This window comes from Brachyhypopomus gauderio, chromosome 11 (genome assembly GCF_052324685.1).
Source record: "Brachyhypopomus gauderio isolate BG-103 chromosome 11, BGAUD_0.2, whole genome shotgun sequence".
Taxonomy (NCBI): domain Eukaryota; kingdom Metazoa; phylum Chordata; class Actinopteri; order Gymnotiformes; family Hypopomidae; genus Brachyhypopomus; species Brachyhypopomus gauderio.
Genome location: NC_135221.1, coordinates 6,752,875 through 6,769,443, shown reverse-complemented (window position 1 = coordinate 6,769,443; position 16,569 = coordinate 6,752,875). Strand labels below are relative to the sequence as shown.

At 44.5% G+C, this 16,569-nt stretch overlaps 3 protein-coding genes across 3 annotated transcripts; 2 read left to right on the top strand and 1 right to left on the bottom strand.

Moving 5' to 3' along the window:
- Positions 1-2,045: 2,045 nt before the first annotated feature.
- On the top strand, positions 2,046-4,792 carry ttc9c (tetratricopeptide repeat domain 9C). Its single transcript, XM_077021380.1, has 4 exons — positions 2,046-2,203; positions 2,763-3,108; positions 3,474-3,656; positions 4,294-4,792. The coding sequence occupies exons 1-4, from the start codon at positions 2,192-2,194 to the stop codon at positions 4,440-4,442; spliced, it is 690 nt and encodes a 229-aa protein (XP_076877495.1). The 5' UTR covers positions 2,046-2,191; the 3' UTR covers positions 4,443-4,792.
- A 202-nt stretch (positions 4,793-4,994) lies between these two features.
- Positions 4,995-12,985, bottom strand: LOC143526769 (uncharacterized). Its single transcript, XM_077021376.1, has 4 exons — positions 12,218-12,985; positions 9,241-9,406; positions 8,354-8,563; positions 4,995-8,205 (listed from the first exon to the last, which is right to left on the bottom strand). The coding sequence occupies exons 1-4, from the start codon at positions 12,461-12,463 to the stop codon at positions 5,828-5,830; spliced, it is 3,000 nt and encodes a 999-aa protein (XP_076877491.1). The 5' UTR covers positions 12,464-12,985; the 3' UTR covers positions 4,995-5,827.
- A 323-nt stretch (positions 12,986-13,308) lies between these two features.
- On the top strand, positions 13,309-16,205 carry map1lc3cl (microtubule-associated protein 1 light chain 3 gamma, like). Its single transcript, XM_077021381.1, has 4 exons — positions 13,309-14,450; positions 14,629-14,684; positions 14,790-14,896; positions 15,489-16,205. The coding sequence occupies exons 1-4, from the start codon at positions 14,393-14,395 to the stop codon at positions 15,646-15,648; spliced, it is 381 nt and encodes a 126-aa protein (XP_076877496.1). The 5' UTR covers positions 13,309-14,392; the 3' UTR covers positions 15,649-16,205.
- Positions 16,206-16,569: the final 364 nt, after the last annotated feature.

The window sequence follows — 16,569 nt, the reverse complement described above, 5'->3', positions numbered from 1 at the left end:
AAACATAAACAGAATGTTTCTAGTGGGCTGTGATCATACAGCAAGAAAGCCAAGTAGGTTATATGTGCGTGTGATGTGCAAAACTGAAATGGGAGACTGTGTTGTAGAATTTGGGCTGATGGGAACATATATAGATTGAGTAATTGAGTCGTCCCTAGTGCATTCCAACTGCTGATGCCCTATCAGATTTACGACAATTCTGGCACTGTACCACTATACTCAAGGTTAAGAGTGGAAAGGCCTGGATGTTAAAATCACCTCTTATGATGAAATCATCATAATGGAAATAACAGAGTATTCATGTCATTAATTAACTTTGCACTTTATATAGTATTTTGTGTAATAGCCTATTTTGGATGCCTGTATATGATTTTTAAAAGGATTCTAAAAAACTATAAATGGAGGTATTCAAAAGAAAAATACCAAGTCACATCTTGTTGCATTGAAATGCATCTTTGAGGAAAGCAGCTCCTATTTTAATGCCAGGTCATACCTGAAGATTGGAGGCGCTCTCTCACTGAGAATGGTTGAACCGTTGTCTCATGCTAACTACATTTAAGTTAACACAGTAAGTTCTCACTTAGTAGAAAGGATTTGTTGGCCAGACACCTGATATTAAGAAGTGATGCTTGCATACTTTCAATGCAAGCTGCTAAAGCAATATAACGCTGCTGTTTTAGACCGATGCAGTGCTTGTTCAAATAACATAATTGTTGTTGTTTGTTTGTTTGTTTTGTTATGGTGTTAATAGCTTAAGGTAATAAATCCATTAAGCTACAGGCAATTATCATGTAATTACAGTAAATGTGTACTAACTCAACAAGCAATGAAGTTAATGACTTCATTAACAGTTATAAAAAACAGAATATTCACATGCTTTCCACATACTACAATAATTTACTGTAACTGCCATGATTTACTATAAGAAATGCTGCTGGCCTGGAGGGTGGATTCACTTGTGACTCACAAGGTCTCTTGTTATGCTGCCAGAGGGGGTTGTGGGATGGCGTTTTTCTTGCCAGCAATGTGTTTGACTTGCTCATTATGGGTCTAGACCTTGATTTTTTTTTTAGATAATAGCTGCACTCAGACCAGCCCTAAATGAATAACCTGAATTAAACTGAACTATAGGCTGTGTGCCAGCAAATAGATCAATAAAAAGAGGATAGCAACAGCAGGAATGCTCGTTTATGGATGGCAGAAGGAAGCCAGGAAACCTCAAACCTCTGGAAACATCTTTTGATGGAGGTGTGGTTATTTCATGTCTCAGAAAGATGATGTGCACAGCAGCAGCCATTTACGCAGCACCACAGAGGGAATCTGACTTTAGATTCGTGTAGTGACTGTTGTGCTGAGTGGGCCATCAAAGATTTACCTACGTCAATGTGAACTCTCTTTGCTCCCATTATAAAAGTGCTGGATGCAGTGATGAATGTCCATTTTGTGACAATAGGATTTGGAATTTTATTTTTTATTTATTTTTTGTTTGTTTGCATGTTTGTTTGATATTACTTTCTTTGGTTTTTAACCATTTTAAATATATTTTTACTGAACATATATAATGTATAAAAAAAGCAGTAGCCTTCTAAATAGCCACAGAGTCAGCATAGCTTGTAGTTAGTAAAGCAATAATAAAATAAACACCGATAGCTGATCATGTGGATTGAAATTATAATCATGATTTTACAAAAGAAGGGTAAAGAAGCATAAAATCCTGGGAATACCTTACTTTTATATCGATTTAACAGTAAGGTGTTTTAACAGCAACACAGTTATATATGAATTAGGCAGAGAATTTACAGTGTATGAGAAAAAGTTTATCTAAGTGTGCTGCAAATCTTTGTTGTCATATGTAGCTTAATTACTGTACTAAAGGCATGTCTATTATTATTCCCATAAAACAGAATGTATAAGAGTGAATGTGTTTTTTAGTTAAAAATAATATAACCAAATCGAAAATGTATTTGTTTTTTATTACTACATGTATAAAGTTGAAAAGGGGAAACTTGAGGGGAAAAAACAGAAAACCAGAACCTCCACGGTAGGGGGCGTAATAACTGAACGATACTCACAACTATATGGTAGATGAAGAAGACGTCCTTCTAGCGCTTTACTGGGTTTACAGTTAGCTAGCTCGAGTGCTGTAGTTGCATAAAGTAGCTGGCGAAGCCCCAACTTTATCCGCAAGCTAATGGAAAAAGAGGTAAAAAAAATATTAGCAGTCTGCCTGGTGTTAATAATTATTGAAGTCGTTCTCAGCGTTTGGTAATTTTATGTTTGAAATTAGTGCAAAAAGCCTAGCTATCACACACCTCTGGCTGTATTTCATTCAAATTAGACTAGCAATGCTATGTCATGTAGCTAACTAAAAGTAATTAATGTGTTTCTGATGTTTGCTTTTCTGTTAAAAATAGAAATGTGACCTATATGTACTTTAATGAAGGGCTTCCTCTAAAATAGAATTAGCGTAAATTTAACCTAATTAACTAATGTAGAATTGTCTTGCTAAAACGTCTAGCGACCTAATACGAGCTCAATAAAGGTGAGATATTACCTCAGGTGTCTAGTGCGCGATGTTTTTGAGCAGGTAAAGATTAAACCGTAGCTTTTTGGAGATTTTATTATCAAAATGTGCTGTAAAACGGTTTTGTGGTCTTTTCTGGAATTGCAAAACCTCTGCCTTTTGGCAGTCATACCTTTAAAATAGACTACATAGACAGGTTGCCTTTCACCCAGCTGCTGTGTTGTTTTGTGTTTGACAGCTGTCAGGTCCCCCTGCAGGTGGAGGGGTGTGTGCGGAGGAACGGGCCCTGGAGGAGGAGAGCTGTTCCACGGCATGCTCAGGGCCCTCCGGACGCCCACGCTCACGAGTGGACTCTCAGTTGGAGGAGGCTGTGCGTTTAAAAACGGAAGGGAACGCATTTTACCGGGAGAAGAACGTGCGTCCCGCCATTGGACGTTATCACCGCGCCTTGCTCATTCTTCGCAGCTTGGACTCGGAAGTGACGTCGACCCTTAAAGTGTTGGGGTCTCCCTCACTCAGTCTCACCCCAGAGCAAGACGCGCTTCTTAGGTGCACACAAATTGACTGCTATAACAACCTAGCAGGTACATGGTGTTTGAAAGTTGAAGGTGGGAAGAGGTAGCAGTAGGAATCAGTGGCTGTGCCTTCCTTTTCTCTTGTAGCTCTAACCTGATCTAGTAGACAGTACTGTGGTTTTAGTTAAGTGGGAAATAGCAGGACGTGGCCTCACTACCAGGCTCAGTTTGTGTTTGAGACACGGTTCTGGGCCAATCAAGCCTTTTAGAGAGTACTGTCCAGCAAACTGCCCAGTTATGACATTCCTCCTAAATCACTCTGGGAATGAGGAAATCTCATGGGCAAATGACCTTAACGTGGTGTTCTGCGGGAGTTAAACTTTATTGCTCTACAACATAAGTAAGTATTCTCTGGTTTTCTATGTGTTGAGCAGCATGTTTACTGCAGCGTGAAGTTGTCGACTACAACCGTGTGCAGGAGTACAGTTTAAAGGTGCTGCAATGGCGGCCCGGAGACATTAAGGCCCTGTTCAGAGCTGGAGTGGCAACGCTAGAACTGGGTGATGCAGAAACTGCCCGCAAGTACCTCCTCCAGGCCAGCAAGGGGAAACCAAATGGTAAGAAAAATAACTTTTTTTTTCTTCAATTCAGGAGTACTATAGTACTCAATACATATTCATACCAATTGAATTAGAGTATTTCACTCTGAGCGTGGAAGTTTATGGATGCAGTGGTAGAGGATATGAGAGTGGCTGGTGTGTCTGTGGAGGACACTCGGGACAGGGCCAGATGGAGGAGTTTGATCTGCTGTGGCGACCCCTAAGCGGGAATTGCCGAAAGAAGAAGACACGACTCTGAGCATGCAAGTAGGGACATAGGGACCCAGTAGAGGAAGGATAAAAAGTTATTCCAATATCAGTACATTTCTATTTCAAAGTCAATTAACATAACCAATATTTAAAAAGTAGTACTCACAATGCCCATTATTCATTTTATTTGTAATATCCATTACATATAGACTGTTTTAAAAGCAATCATTTATTAGCTTCTAAAGCAGCAAGGAACATTTAACAGATATTGACAGCATCCAGATTTGACTGGCTCAGTTCCTAGTGCATTCATAGAAGTAAGATGGAAATTGAAGACAACAAAATACACAGGTCCTGGAAAATGTTCTTTCAAAGGGATATATGGGTCCTTAGGATGCAGACTTCAAAATAAAAATGCACATATACATTTGATCCACTATTTCAGATGCCACTGTAAAGAAACAGCTCCAGAGAGTGGAAGAGAGGCTGAGTGAAGACTACCAGAAGGAGAAAGCGCTCTACCAAGGCATGTTCAGTAAACAGAAACATGGTGCTGGAGAGGAACCTGTGAAAGAATCCTCAGAACTGGCGTGAGAGAAGCCGGGAAGATCCGAGCCAGCCGAAAGGAAAAGAAAGGTGACACCAAATAATTTTGGGATGATGTTACCTGGCTATGGGAAGGAAGCGTCAGTAAGGAGTTCGATGGGATTCCAGCTCTCGTGCCAGGCGTGCAAGAGAGCACCGGCTGTTCCCACGGTCGAGGAGGAAACGTTAATGCACTAGCTACAGGCCTTTTTTTAAGTTCTCCGACTGGCTACATTTGATACGTCAGCATTCTGTTCAGGCTTCTGTCTGTGTTTGATCTGGTCTCCAGATGAGAAATTGTCATTTTTTTATAACACTGTTCAGTTGCATAATACATTTTTTTGAAATCGTCCATGTAATACTTTTGTGATTCATTGGAATTCATGAATTTAATCTGTGGACTATATTAAAAGTTTTTTTCTTTATGTAAATGCTTTGCAAGAAGATGTTTTGAAAGATTTAGGACCCAACATTTAATCTCACTGTTGCACTACAAATTTTTTGGCCTCATTGCATTAGACTTGTGACAGCATAATACAAACCAATAAAGATCACATTTAATTTGAAATCTTTATTAATATTAATCCATAGTTTAACACTGAAATTCATTGATTTCAAATTATGATTATTATGTTTTTATCATTTTAAGGTCCTGAGCATACAGGTAATATGCAACATATTGTACTTTCTCAGATTTTGGTCTACGCATGTTTAAACATTTGTGCTTTATATGCACAAAGTACTCATTTACTTACAGTATAAACACTATATAGTGCAAAGTATGTATAGACTAAAAAGCGCACTGGTACACACGGTATAATAGTGCACAGAGACACAGCACAGAGTAGCATGCAGAGGCACATAAATGTGCAGAAAGAACATCTGTTTCACACTAGCGTTACAGGCCATGTAACTTGGCAGTACTGACACCACCCACGTTTTCTCCATGCACAGATTAATCCTGGTTCCAGTTTATATAACCGCACTGCATACTTGCCCATATATTAAACTGATCATCTGACTTGACCTGCAATTAGTGTATTTCCTTAAGTCAGATTTGAGTCAAAGAAACATTTTCAGTTAAACAGCACATGAAATGAACATTATAATGAATGTTTATGTGCTTTGCCCCATTAAATGCACCGACCAGTTTAAGGTATTTCAGAGGTTCCTAGGAGAGTTATCACAAATTATGTGAATTTTTGGAGAGAGCCATGTGACCAAGGACTGAACCTTGTAGCTATTAAGAGTTGCTATCCCCCTAATGTATTTGTGTCAAAGTAATTCACACCATCAGTCCTTACTGTACATGTTTATCCCTCATTTGAAACCAGGCTTAATCTGCATCCAAGAACCCAGTCCGTAAATTGAGAAATGATTGATCTCTGTGCTTCTTAGTCTTTCTTTTTTGATTTCTGATTCTTATTGAAACTAAGGGACCTCATTGAGCCAAAAACCTTCCTCCCAAGGTCTCGGAATGATCTGGAACGAGTGAGAGGGGCTGATGGAGGTGGAGAGGGAGAGAGGGAAGGAGAGGAGAGTGGAGAAAGAGAGTGACTGCTTCCATCCAGGCTTTGCGAGCGGGACAAGTGGAAGAGGCTGGCAGTGGAAGAGTGACGATTTTCCTCTTTCCTCACTAGACTCCGCCCACACTCCATGCCCCGTCCTTCTCGGCCAACCTCCAAGGTGGAGCACCACTGGCTGGTTTGGAGTCGTGCTTCTCGTTTCTGGGAACGGGGCTCCAAGAATCCCTGAGATTCACTCCGGAATAACGCTCTCCTGGACAGGCGCAGGCTCGAGCTCCGTCCATCCCAGCTCGTCCCTTTCTTCCTGGAGTTGTTCTCTTTTCCTTCCTGCATTCTGTTAGATGTCTCTTTAAGGGAAGCATGTCGTCGGCTAAAAGTTCCCGCCCTCTCGCTGCGGTCCATCTCCTCATCTCTTCCCCAGAGCCTCAGCTCTAACCCTTTCCAGTACTTTGAGGCTTTTTTCGGAGTCTGAGCACTTGCTTCTTCCTCCCAGCAGCTGCTGTAATCCCTTCCTGAGTAACTACTGACGGTGGATGCTCGCACCAGCTCTCTGGAGGCGTGCTTGCCCTGATAAAGCCTCTCCCCGTCCCCGCTCCTTCTCCAGCCCCGTTCCTGAGACCTCCACCCAGCCCCAGCTCCGCTGTCCTGCCTGAGCGAACCACCGCGGGGCCTGATGTGGCCTTCTAGTGGGGAGCTGCATGGCTGGAAGTGTGGGAGGGAGCACTGGGACGGAGAGTCCCGACGGAACACAGACAGCTGGGCAGGTGTGAATGGCGAGTTAGACAGCAGGCGAGGCGGGGAGTGTACCCTCATATGGGAGGACCCGGGTGAGGAGGCAGGGTCTGAGTAAGTGTGAGGTAATGGCAAGACTGGGGAGGTGTGGGAAGGAGCAGAGCCGGAGTGATCAGAGCGAGGGCTGTTTGACTGTGGCGTGAGCGTCGAATGGGAGTCTGAAAGGGTAACTTGTAGACGGTGCTGCTGGGAAATGTAGTCCGTTTCCACACCGCCGCCTCCTGACCATGGGTTTGATGCCGCCGAGCTTGAGTACAAACTAGGCCGATCAGCTCCGTATGTCATATGAACAGAGGTACGAGAGGAGCGAGGTGTGGGAGCATTGCACGGGGACGCTGACCCTTCACCTCTCTCCCTCTCGTTCCGGAAGCACTCCGCATCTAGCTCCACGCCCTCCTCCATCAGTCCTACCACCACTGACCTGGGCAGCCCAGACACACGCGAGATCTCGCACACCACTGGCGAGTCCTCACTGAGTTTTGCGGGACTTTCAGAGGCTTTTGAAGGGGGACAGCCTTCCGCGTCCTCCCGAGGAGCCCCGCTCCAGTCCAGTGACTTGGAGAAGTTGAGAGGACAAAAGGTCTTTCCGGTGATCTCCAGTGACCCGCGATGGCTGACTGTGGACGGGCAGGTGGAGATCCTTGGCCTGCTCCTCCAGTTCGGAGTGTTGGTGACCGTGTTTGAAGATGAAGAAGGGGAGGCGGTCGGAGTGATCACGTTGGTGCTAAGATGTCCGCAGGACCCAGACACCTGCTCTTTTAGGTTTTTAGCATCGAAATTCAGCGTTTTATTCAGGTTTGGATTTAGGTTCAAATTTAAGTTGAGATGAAAGCTAATGTTGAAATCCTCCCCAGTGACGGACGGCAAGTTTCCCAGATTGATAGAGTTCCGATTAGCTTTCTTACTAGCGTTACTCAGACTAACTCTGGCAGAGTTGCCCAACAATGACTTGCAGGGTGTTGCACTGCCCCCTGTCAGGCTGGAGGAGGAAGCGCTCCTTGGGTGGCCTCCATCAAGGCTTAGGCCTGCAGCCATCTTTAGAGAAGCCCGACTGGACATCTCGGTGGCCACCCTGCTGTGGTACTGGTGGACTAATTTGGTTATGTACTGCTCCAACTGAGTGAGAGATGGAGAAGGTGGAGGCTGCGTCCTGACGGAGGTCTGTCCGGGTTCCGTCTCCTCAGACTGGTGTCCCTCTGGACTGGGCGAGCGGCGGATGGGGGACGGGTCCCGGCAGGACGTGAATAAAGGACTCTGCAGGGCCACGGCGTGGAGGGGACTGGGGTAAGGGTACACCTCTTTTGTTTTCCGAGACACCAGGTCAGAGCAGAATTTGGGGTCCAACTGAAGCTGTGTATTGGTGGTGGGTGTGGAAGACACAGTCCCCTTCTGTGCTGGTCCCAGGCTAGAGCAGATGCCAGTCAGAAACATAAGACCATCGATTTCTAGTTCACCTGTTCATAAAGGATTGAAGAGACCAAGTTATACATTTATCAATCGGAAAATGAAAGTAGTATTTATCAGCAAGGTCAGACATAGCACCTTGGGGCACACAGCATTTAATGTATTGATATTAGCAGTGATTAATAAATTGCCTCCTACCAGTGGAAGCAGGCCGCCTCTCTGCTTTTTGGACCATTCCCTCTGACGTCTGTGCATTCAGCTGGTCTGCCTCCCTCCACGGAGTGGTGCTATGGTCCAGTGAGAGAGGCCTGCAGGTTCCCCCCACCTTAACAGGCCCTCCAGGGGCGGCCTCACTGGCCACTGAGTAACAGGAGTCTGACAGAGAGCTCCCGCTGACAGAGTAAAAACCTGAAGAAAGGAGAGCAGAAAGAGAGGGGGAGGGTTTTTTGAACATAGATCAAACAAAAGAGCGCTTTCATGAACGTCTGAGGAGAGGCATTAAAGAAAAAGCAAAAAGTTCAGGTTAATGTTTGCCAAAGGCTCAACAGGATATTCAACCAGAAATATAAGATTTAAGTGGAAAGTAAACAGTGAATGCATTCTTTTCAAGTAGCTACAAAAATATAAACCTATGAGTTGATTTATTACCGTTTTTGTATCGACCTAATTTCATGGGACAAGTAGTTTTACATGGGACAAATAGAATTATTGTAGCATTACCCAACTGAATACCCAACTGAATAAACATATTTTAACCAAAGTTCTTTATTTATGTGTGAAATTTCTGAACAAAGGAATACCAGAAAGCACCAGGTGTGGACAAGTAATCCTCAATAAATAATCAATCAAGAGGAACAGAACGGTGGAACAAAGTCCATCAGCAAATCCTCACAAGGAAGGGAGTGGTCTTTGAAGAACCTACCCTTATGCATTCATGGGGGATACTTCACAGACTATGAGGGTGCAGGGAGCCATTTTCAAAGAACATTTTAAAACACTTTTTCCCTCCCACAGAAGCTTCCTCAGACAAATGGGCCTCCTTTTATTTCTTTGAAACCCTTGAAGTTCAGCATGTACTGCGTTACCTGAGCTAGGTCTGGAGTCGCAGTCCAGAGGACTGCCGCTGACAGGTTCTGGAGTGGGAGGCGAGAGAAGTTCGGATGGGACGTCCCAGGAGAGAGTGGACCAGCGTGAGGCCATGCCCTCTCCTACCCCGGGGACAGGTGGCACAATGTCTGCGGCTGGAGGAACCTGGGATGAGGAGCCAGAAAGCAAATGGGCACAGCAGTGCACGTTTAAACAGGTCGGGCAGTAATTACAGGGTGCACATCAGAGATGCTTATGTTTACAAAGCAGTGATCCAAAATAGTTCTCCAGGGGCATGTCATTAACTCCTTACTGTAACTGGATGTAGTGTGTGCACTGACTACACTGCATCTGCCACCTCTGAGGCCTCTTATTGGGAGTGCTGTCAATCCGTTATTTTACAGGTCAGCCTTCCTTCAACAAAGGATCTTCCAGACGTCATTTAAATGCTCTCTCTCAGACTACAGACTTTTGTCTACATCCCCATTAGCTCCGATCAATCCTCTTCTCCTCTGTTCTGACTTTTACACACACAATGCAGGTGACTCATGGCAAACTTGGGGGATGGGGAAGTTCGTAACGAAAGAATGGCGAGGGAGAGACAGATGACGAAACAAAGAAGAGTGGAGGAGAGGAAGGGGAGTGGGGGGTGAGGGGGGTTTGAAGAAACTTTGACCAGGCTTATCTGTGCTCCAGCAGATTACCCATAATTCCCTTCTGCCACCAAAAATATACAGGAGGAAAAACACAGAAAAGAATGAGCGTGAGAAAAATAGAGAGGGAGAGGAAGAGAGAGAGCAGCGGAGAGATGAAGGTTAAAGAATCAGTGAGGGGGTACAGATAGAGATTGATGGCAAGGAAAGAGAGAGTGAGTCAGTGGGAGAGAGAAAGAAAGTAAGAAAGCGGGGGATGGGTTGCCTAGTGAGAGAAACAGCATGAAGGAGGCATTTTAAACCCCCAGCACACACACACACAAACTTGCACACAACACTCCTGGATATGACTACCACCCCCACTTCAGTTCAGAGTACTGTTGAGCTCTCCTGCTATCTCTCCCTCTCTCTCTCTCTCTCTCTCTCTCTCTCTCTCTCTCTCTCTCTCTCTCTCTCCCCCTCCCTCTGTCCTTCTCTCTCTCCCTCACTTCGCCCACACAACCAATTCAGCAGCAATATTTAACTCCGTCTCAGCTGGAATATTCCTTCTCTGACAGAATATACTGTGGTTTTCTTTCATAAAACTTGATATACACATGTAACATGTATAGAGTACTCCTGGGAATTGTTGTGTATACCAAACACTTTAAAATCATATTCTAATAAATAAAAAATAAAAGCATGTATATCCACCCACCTACATAACACACACACGCACACTCACACAAAAAGAAAATGAAACACATTACAGCATCCTAGTATGTATGAAATACATTTGATAATGCACATGTGTGCATTATTAACGTATGAAGTTACGTTTTATTTGATTACATGAGGAGACCAGGTCAGGGGATAAGCAGAACGCGCCTGTCTCGGAGGAACCTGATAGGGTCTTTAGAGCGCCGTCACGGGAGAGTTGGCCCTCGTCCAGATACCAGTCAATCCACTAATGAGCAGTCAGGCACACCGGAAGAGGTTAATGATGCAGATGGACAAAAAATCAGAATAAGTAGGTGTTTCCTCAGTGTGATCTCTCCTATTAGAGCATGCACGGATACACTCATATTACTGACACAGGATGTCCCTGATTAGTCCCCATGTCCCCCACACTGAACCCATTCAGGGTTAAACCAGCACCTACATGCACTGCTCTCAACCTCCATCCCTCCATCCTTTCATCTCCCTGTCCAGCAGCCACTTTTTCTGACACTCCCTCTGTGGCTAGCAGCAAAGAGGTGATATCTGTGACGCGGGAAGCGGAATCATTTCAACATGTGCTGTTTATGCAAATGGAGGACGCGTTGGCGGAAATGCAACAAACAGAGCCCTATGATGACTAACACATTTGGTTTCATATTATATTACTGTAACTCGTAGCTACACACTGTTTTAACTATATTAGTCAATCTGGTCTGAGTATTTTTTTTTTAACAGAGCCTTTAGATCATGAGCTCATACATGTGTTCTTAGAGACAATACATACAAATGGCTGTTTATGCCTCTGGCATGTTAGCTGTGTGATGTTTGAGCGTCCAAATCAAGTTGTTAATCCCTAAACAAAGTACAATGTGACAGATACAGGATCATTCTGGATGCAAGCTTGGATGTTTCTGCTGTGGCCTGAGCTGTAACAAGAACTGTGAGGGAAAATATACATTTCCTTATACAACAGAAACTCTGTTCAGAGGAGTGTTCGGACTGTGTGGTGTGTGCTGTGCGCTTCTCTGCGACATCTGTTTCATTTACACAGCGTCTCATCTCATTACACTGGCACAAACCAACCTTAACCCCATTGTCAATTCAAAGAAGCACTTCCCCCCCAGTCTTCTCCCCTTACACGCACATGCTCACCATACCTGGAAAAGACCTACAACTCCACTGAAAGACCATTTATACCTGGACAAGAGCTCACCTTTCCACATCAGCTGACTAGAACATTCAAGTTTCCATAATACCCCTATCCTCAGCACCTGACCACACATAAACAAACAAACAAACCCTGATCATGCGTTGGCTTCCGACACCCACCTCTTAGGACATTTCATTTTTATGGTGGTAAAATCAACACATACTGTGGCCCAATACACCATTACTCAACCACGGCACGTTATGGATGTGGGACTGGTGGACAAGGCGTGTGCGAGCTTTAAAATGTAAATAGCGGCGCCCTGACCAGGTCACAGTGTAATTCGTTGATTGACGTCATGGTCACCAATAGGTTTGTTAAATGACGCAATATATCGGCGTTGCGCGTGCCTGTGTTTGAGTATTACGAGAGAACACCACGTTCCATCCGCGATCCATAACCCGCGTCCCTGCTGACCTGTTGCCTGCGGGATGTTGCGGCACCGTCGTCGGCAGCGCTCTCGAGGTTCGCCTCCTCCTGTTGAGCGGCGACGTCCACGACGTTCCCCGTCTCGTCCAGCACCGCATCAATCAGCTCCAGCTGCCGCTCTCGCAGAAGGTCCAGCTCCATGATCCCGGCCAGCGTGGCTTTCAGCCGCTCTCCAATGCGAACCCGCTCGCTGCCCGACCACAGCGAATTCACGCAGCTCCGTCGTCCCGTCATCGTGCGAGCAACCCGCCGCCTGGTGAACGAGACGCTCGTGCGGACTCGCTCGTGCGCGAAGCCCAGTGCACCAACTGTCAATGCCGCAGCGATGTTACGGGGTTATAATCCACGGCAGTGCACACATTGTATTTGTGCACAGCTATTTTAAAATGCAGAGTCCGTGACTAATTGTCTTCTAGATCCAGGGAAACGCATATGACGGACGCTCCTTAGCTAACTTAAGTGCTAACTTTGGCATTCATGCCCTGTAAGAAATGTAAGAATGGCACCTACAGCGTATCATTCCTGGATCTACGCGCAAACCTCAAATTCTCTGGGAGTCCGAGCGACCGTCTCCAATCACACCGCGTCTAAACATCCAGAGGTTGTCCTACCTCGTCAGCCACCACATTCCTCTTCATAATTCCGATTCCGGAGGTTCAATTATGCAAAAAAACCCATTTGCCCACTGCAAACGGTGAGAGGTGGGGAAAGGAGTTTGTAGGTGGGGCAAAATGCGAGGGCTCGGTCCAGATTGGCTGGGGAAGTTTTCGAATAGAACAGACGCATCGTAAAAACAATACTGTGTTTGCAAAGGGCATGCGCAACATACTTCATTTAGTAATACAGCCTATGCCGTATTACTTACTGATCCCCACAGAAGGGTTACATGGCCAACACTGGTCCAGCTATTTTGAATGCCTGCTGCGTTTGTGCCTCGCGCTCCGTGACACGTGTAGCATGGGGAGAAAGTGCACTGGCCGTCCTCAAACGCCAGGTGGCGCTCACAGCCTTCATACTGGCTGATTTGTGGTCTTTTCAATGATGTCATGGAAACGGTCCAGGGTTTATAACCTTTGTTAAACCAGGATATAAACGGGCTTGTACTGTGAGTATAGTTCACTCCCTCTGACGTGGATTGAGGATGTAATTTCGCTTAGTTCATGTTTATCCGCAAGCTCAACTTGAGTAAGCCATATTCTAGCCGTCACTCTTTAAATAATAGAAATCATGTAGTTTGGCACGCTAAGTATTTCGGTGTGCATATATGAGAAGGCTTGATGATCGTTTTTTCAGCATCAAAATTAAGGATCTGTCGTTTCCACTGGCAGTGTTATAATGCACATTGCGTTAACCTGTTTGCATTTGTTGCTATGACTACAATCATTAGGAAACTCAAAGAAAAAGAACTTCTACATTCTTTAAACTTTTGAACCCAGTGAAATGTCGTGATTTATACATCTACTTTTTCCTAGCATAAACTGTTTCCTGTCCAAGAACTTCAGAAACACTTTGCTTGCACAGCTGATAAAAGACTTCTGCCCTGTTTCTTTAATTTAAAATTCCTTGTACGAGGGCACAGTATAAAATAGAAATCACGGAAGTTTGGCCTTGCCTATAGAAACTAAGTGAAAGAGACATGCATAAATCATGTGACAGTTGACCGTCCCAATTTCTCCTTATTTATTTAAAATACCAGGGGCATGGTCCGAGGGCTTCTGGATCATGAAAACAACTTCTTGCATTATTTAACATACAATATGTTGCTATCCAACTGAACGTTGTCGTGGTGTACGTGAGTAACTGGATGTACTCTGGCATGAAGCTCACAAAAATGTCTGGACGTGTGAATGTCCTCTTGCTCTGCGCTGATTGGCTGGGAGGAGATACGAAGGGCAGCTGTGGTTTGGGGGAGGGCGACGCTGCGTTTGTAGTGTATCTTCAAATTGGACAGTCATGGCGAGTATTTTAAGTTGTAAGCACATTTACATCTATTATAGTAGTGATTTCTCCTCCCCCTTTCACACCTCACTTACTTGGCCATTATAAAATGGACCCGCGCCGTCAGGCGAGCGGGTCTGAGTACTCTATTGCCCCCGGGGGACGACCCAGTCAACCCAGTTTACCGGTGATCATAGTCTCTCCGCCCCATCGCCCCAAGCCGACATGCCTCCCTTTGAAAAATCCATGGAGTTGATGCCTTTTAAGCAAAGGAAGTGTCTAGGTAAGTTGCAGCCTTAGATTTTGTTTAAAATTGCGATTTTGCTATATCGAGTGATGGATATGCAACTGCATGTGATATGTTTATACTTGATATAATTCATTGGGTAAATTTCTGTACTCTTAATACTCACATACACTGCAGGCTTTAATTGTTCTTTGGCCTTAATTTCTAAATGTAGCAACAAGAAAAGATGAAGTCTTTACGATTCGGTCCAAGTTCCCCAACAAATTACCGGTAGAGTGTTTTGCTGTCTTTGTTGCACACCCAAATGTATATACATTTTTAGATACACAGACACACAACCTAAGTTTGGCTTCATCTCTTTGTTCTTAAACACAGGTCATTGTCGAGAGATACCTTCAGGAGAAACAACTTCCTCTACTGGACAAAACAAAATTCTTGGTTCCCCAAGAGCTCACAATGGGCCAGTTTCTGTGTCTGCTCAGGTGAGTGCAGTCCAAGTCTTTTCTGACTGTCTCTGTATGTCTGCGTGTGTTTGTACAAGAATGAATGTTTGCTGCATGTAAGTGTATATGTGTGTGTGAGTGTATGTGTCATAGAACTCAGATATGGATGTCAATATTATTTTGCAAGTGTCAAGTTGCACTGTTGTCAGCTACTGTATACCATGCACTGTATTATAAGCCACTGTGAGGCTGAATTCCTTGTACATGGCCAAAATGCCTGATTCTAACTCTGAAACAAGTTTATATATTATGTTGACTTTGACATGCTATAATCTGCCCACATATTTATGGCTGGTGTTTTGTATACAGTACATAAAACCTGTGTATGCAGTGACTGTGTTTACTCTTATGTAATGATCCAATAAATCTTTCTGGGATCCTGCTGTTCACATCACGCCATAATTGCTTAGTGGTTATATAAACACCAACCAAACACAGAAGCATGTTTTCTACAGTTTGTTTATGCTCTTTATTCAATGTATTACTTTTAAAAATAGTAGGATAAGTATGCTCAGTGATTAAATGTGTTACCCAGCATGACTGGTGTATCATCCCTCTCATTTTCTCTCAGGAGTAAAATAGCTTTGGAGGCAACTCAGGCTCTCTACCTGCTGATCTCTGGGAGGAACATGTGCAACATGGCGGCCAGCATGTCGGAGGTCTACGCTCAGCACAGGGACCCAGATGGCTTCCTCTACATGAACTATGCCTCCCAGGACATGTTTGGCTGAGGCCGGCCCCCCCCCCCAACATCTCCTTAGAGACCACTGGACAGATTGCCGTCACACCAAGCTCCTCCACCTTCATCGTTCACTGCCATTGCTAGAGACCTTCAAAAAACGATCGCCTGTTCGCCCCTGTTGTTTTATGATTTGTGGGAGGTTTCTATGAAGGAGAAACGGGCCAACACGCCCCTCATCAGAAGTTAACATGAGGTGCAACACAAACTGTGCCACTGTGAGCACACATGGTGAAGACACGGCCATCTGAGTGCCATTCTGAATTTGTGGGACAATGGTGGAACACAGGGGATGTCCTGGGATTCTGGATGTGTAAGACCACTACAGGAAGACAGACAAAGGAAGAGGGCTGAAGTCTGGGTGATGGAGCCTTTTTCTTTTGTTATGTAGTTGCTTTTACTCTCTTGACTCCTGGAAACGGCTCTGGAGTGTATGAGCCATTATGAGTTTAATTTCCGAAAACAAAAATGTTTACAGAGTCCAGCAGTTATGCTCTACCTCAACTGTTCATGGGAATGTAAAAAATAAATAAATGTTTTGACCATTTACCTAACTGTCTGTATGATCTTTACAAAGTATTTGGATTGGGGTCTCACAAAGTTTCTTAATAGTTTATAAAACCAGTCATATAATCTGTTTGTGGGGGCCAGACTATGAATGTTTGAGACGTAAATACCCCAATGTCTTTTCTTGAAAGTTTCAAAAAGGGAAATTCACTCCTCTCTATCAAAAGTCCATCTGTAATTAGCCCACATGGAAAGGCTCCAGAGTCTGAAGCATATCTCTGCCAGCCAAAAGACTCTTCAATATCGCACCTCTACGATAGATCTAGCGCACTCCTACATACACACGCCTTATGTAATCTGTCCTTGAGTCACGGTGCCGGCTGGCTGACGGTGCGTTTATGTGCAG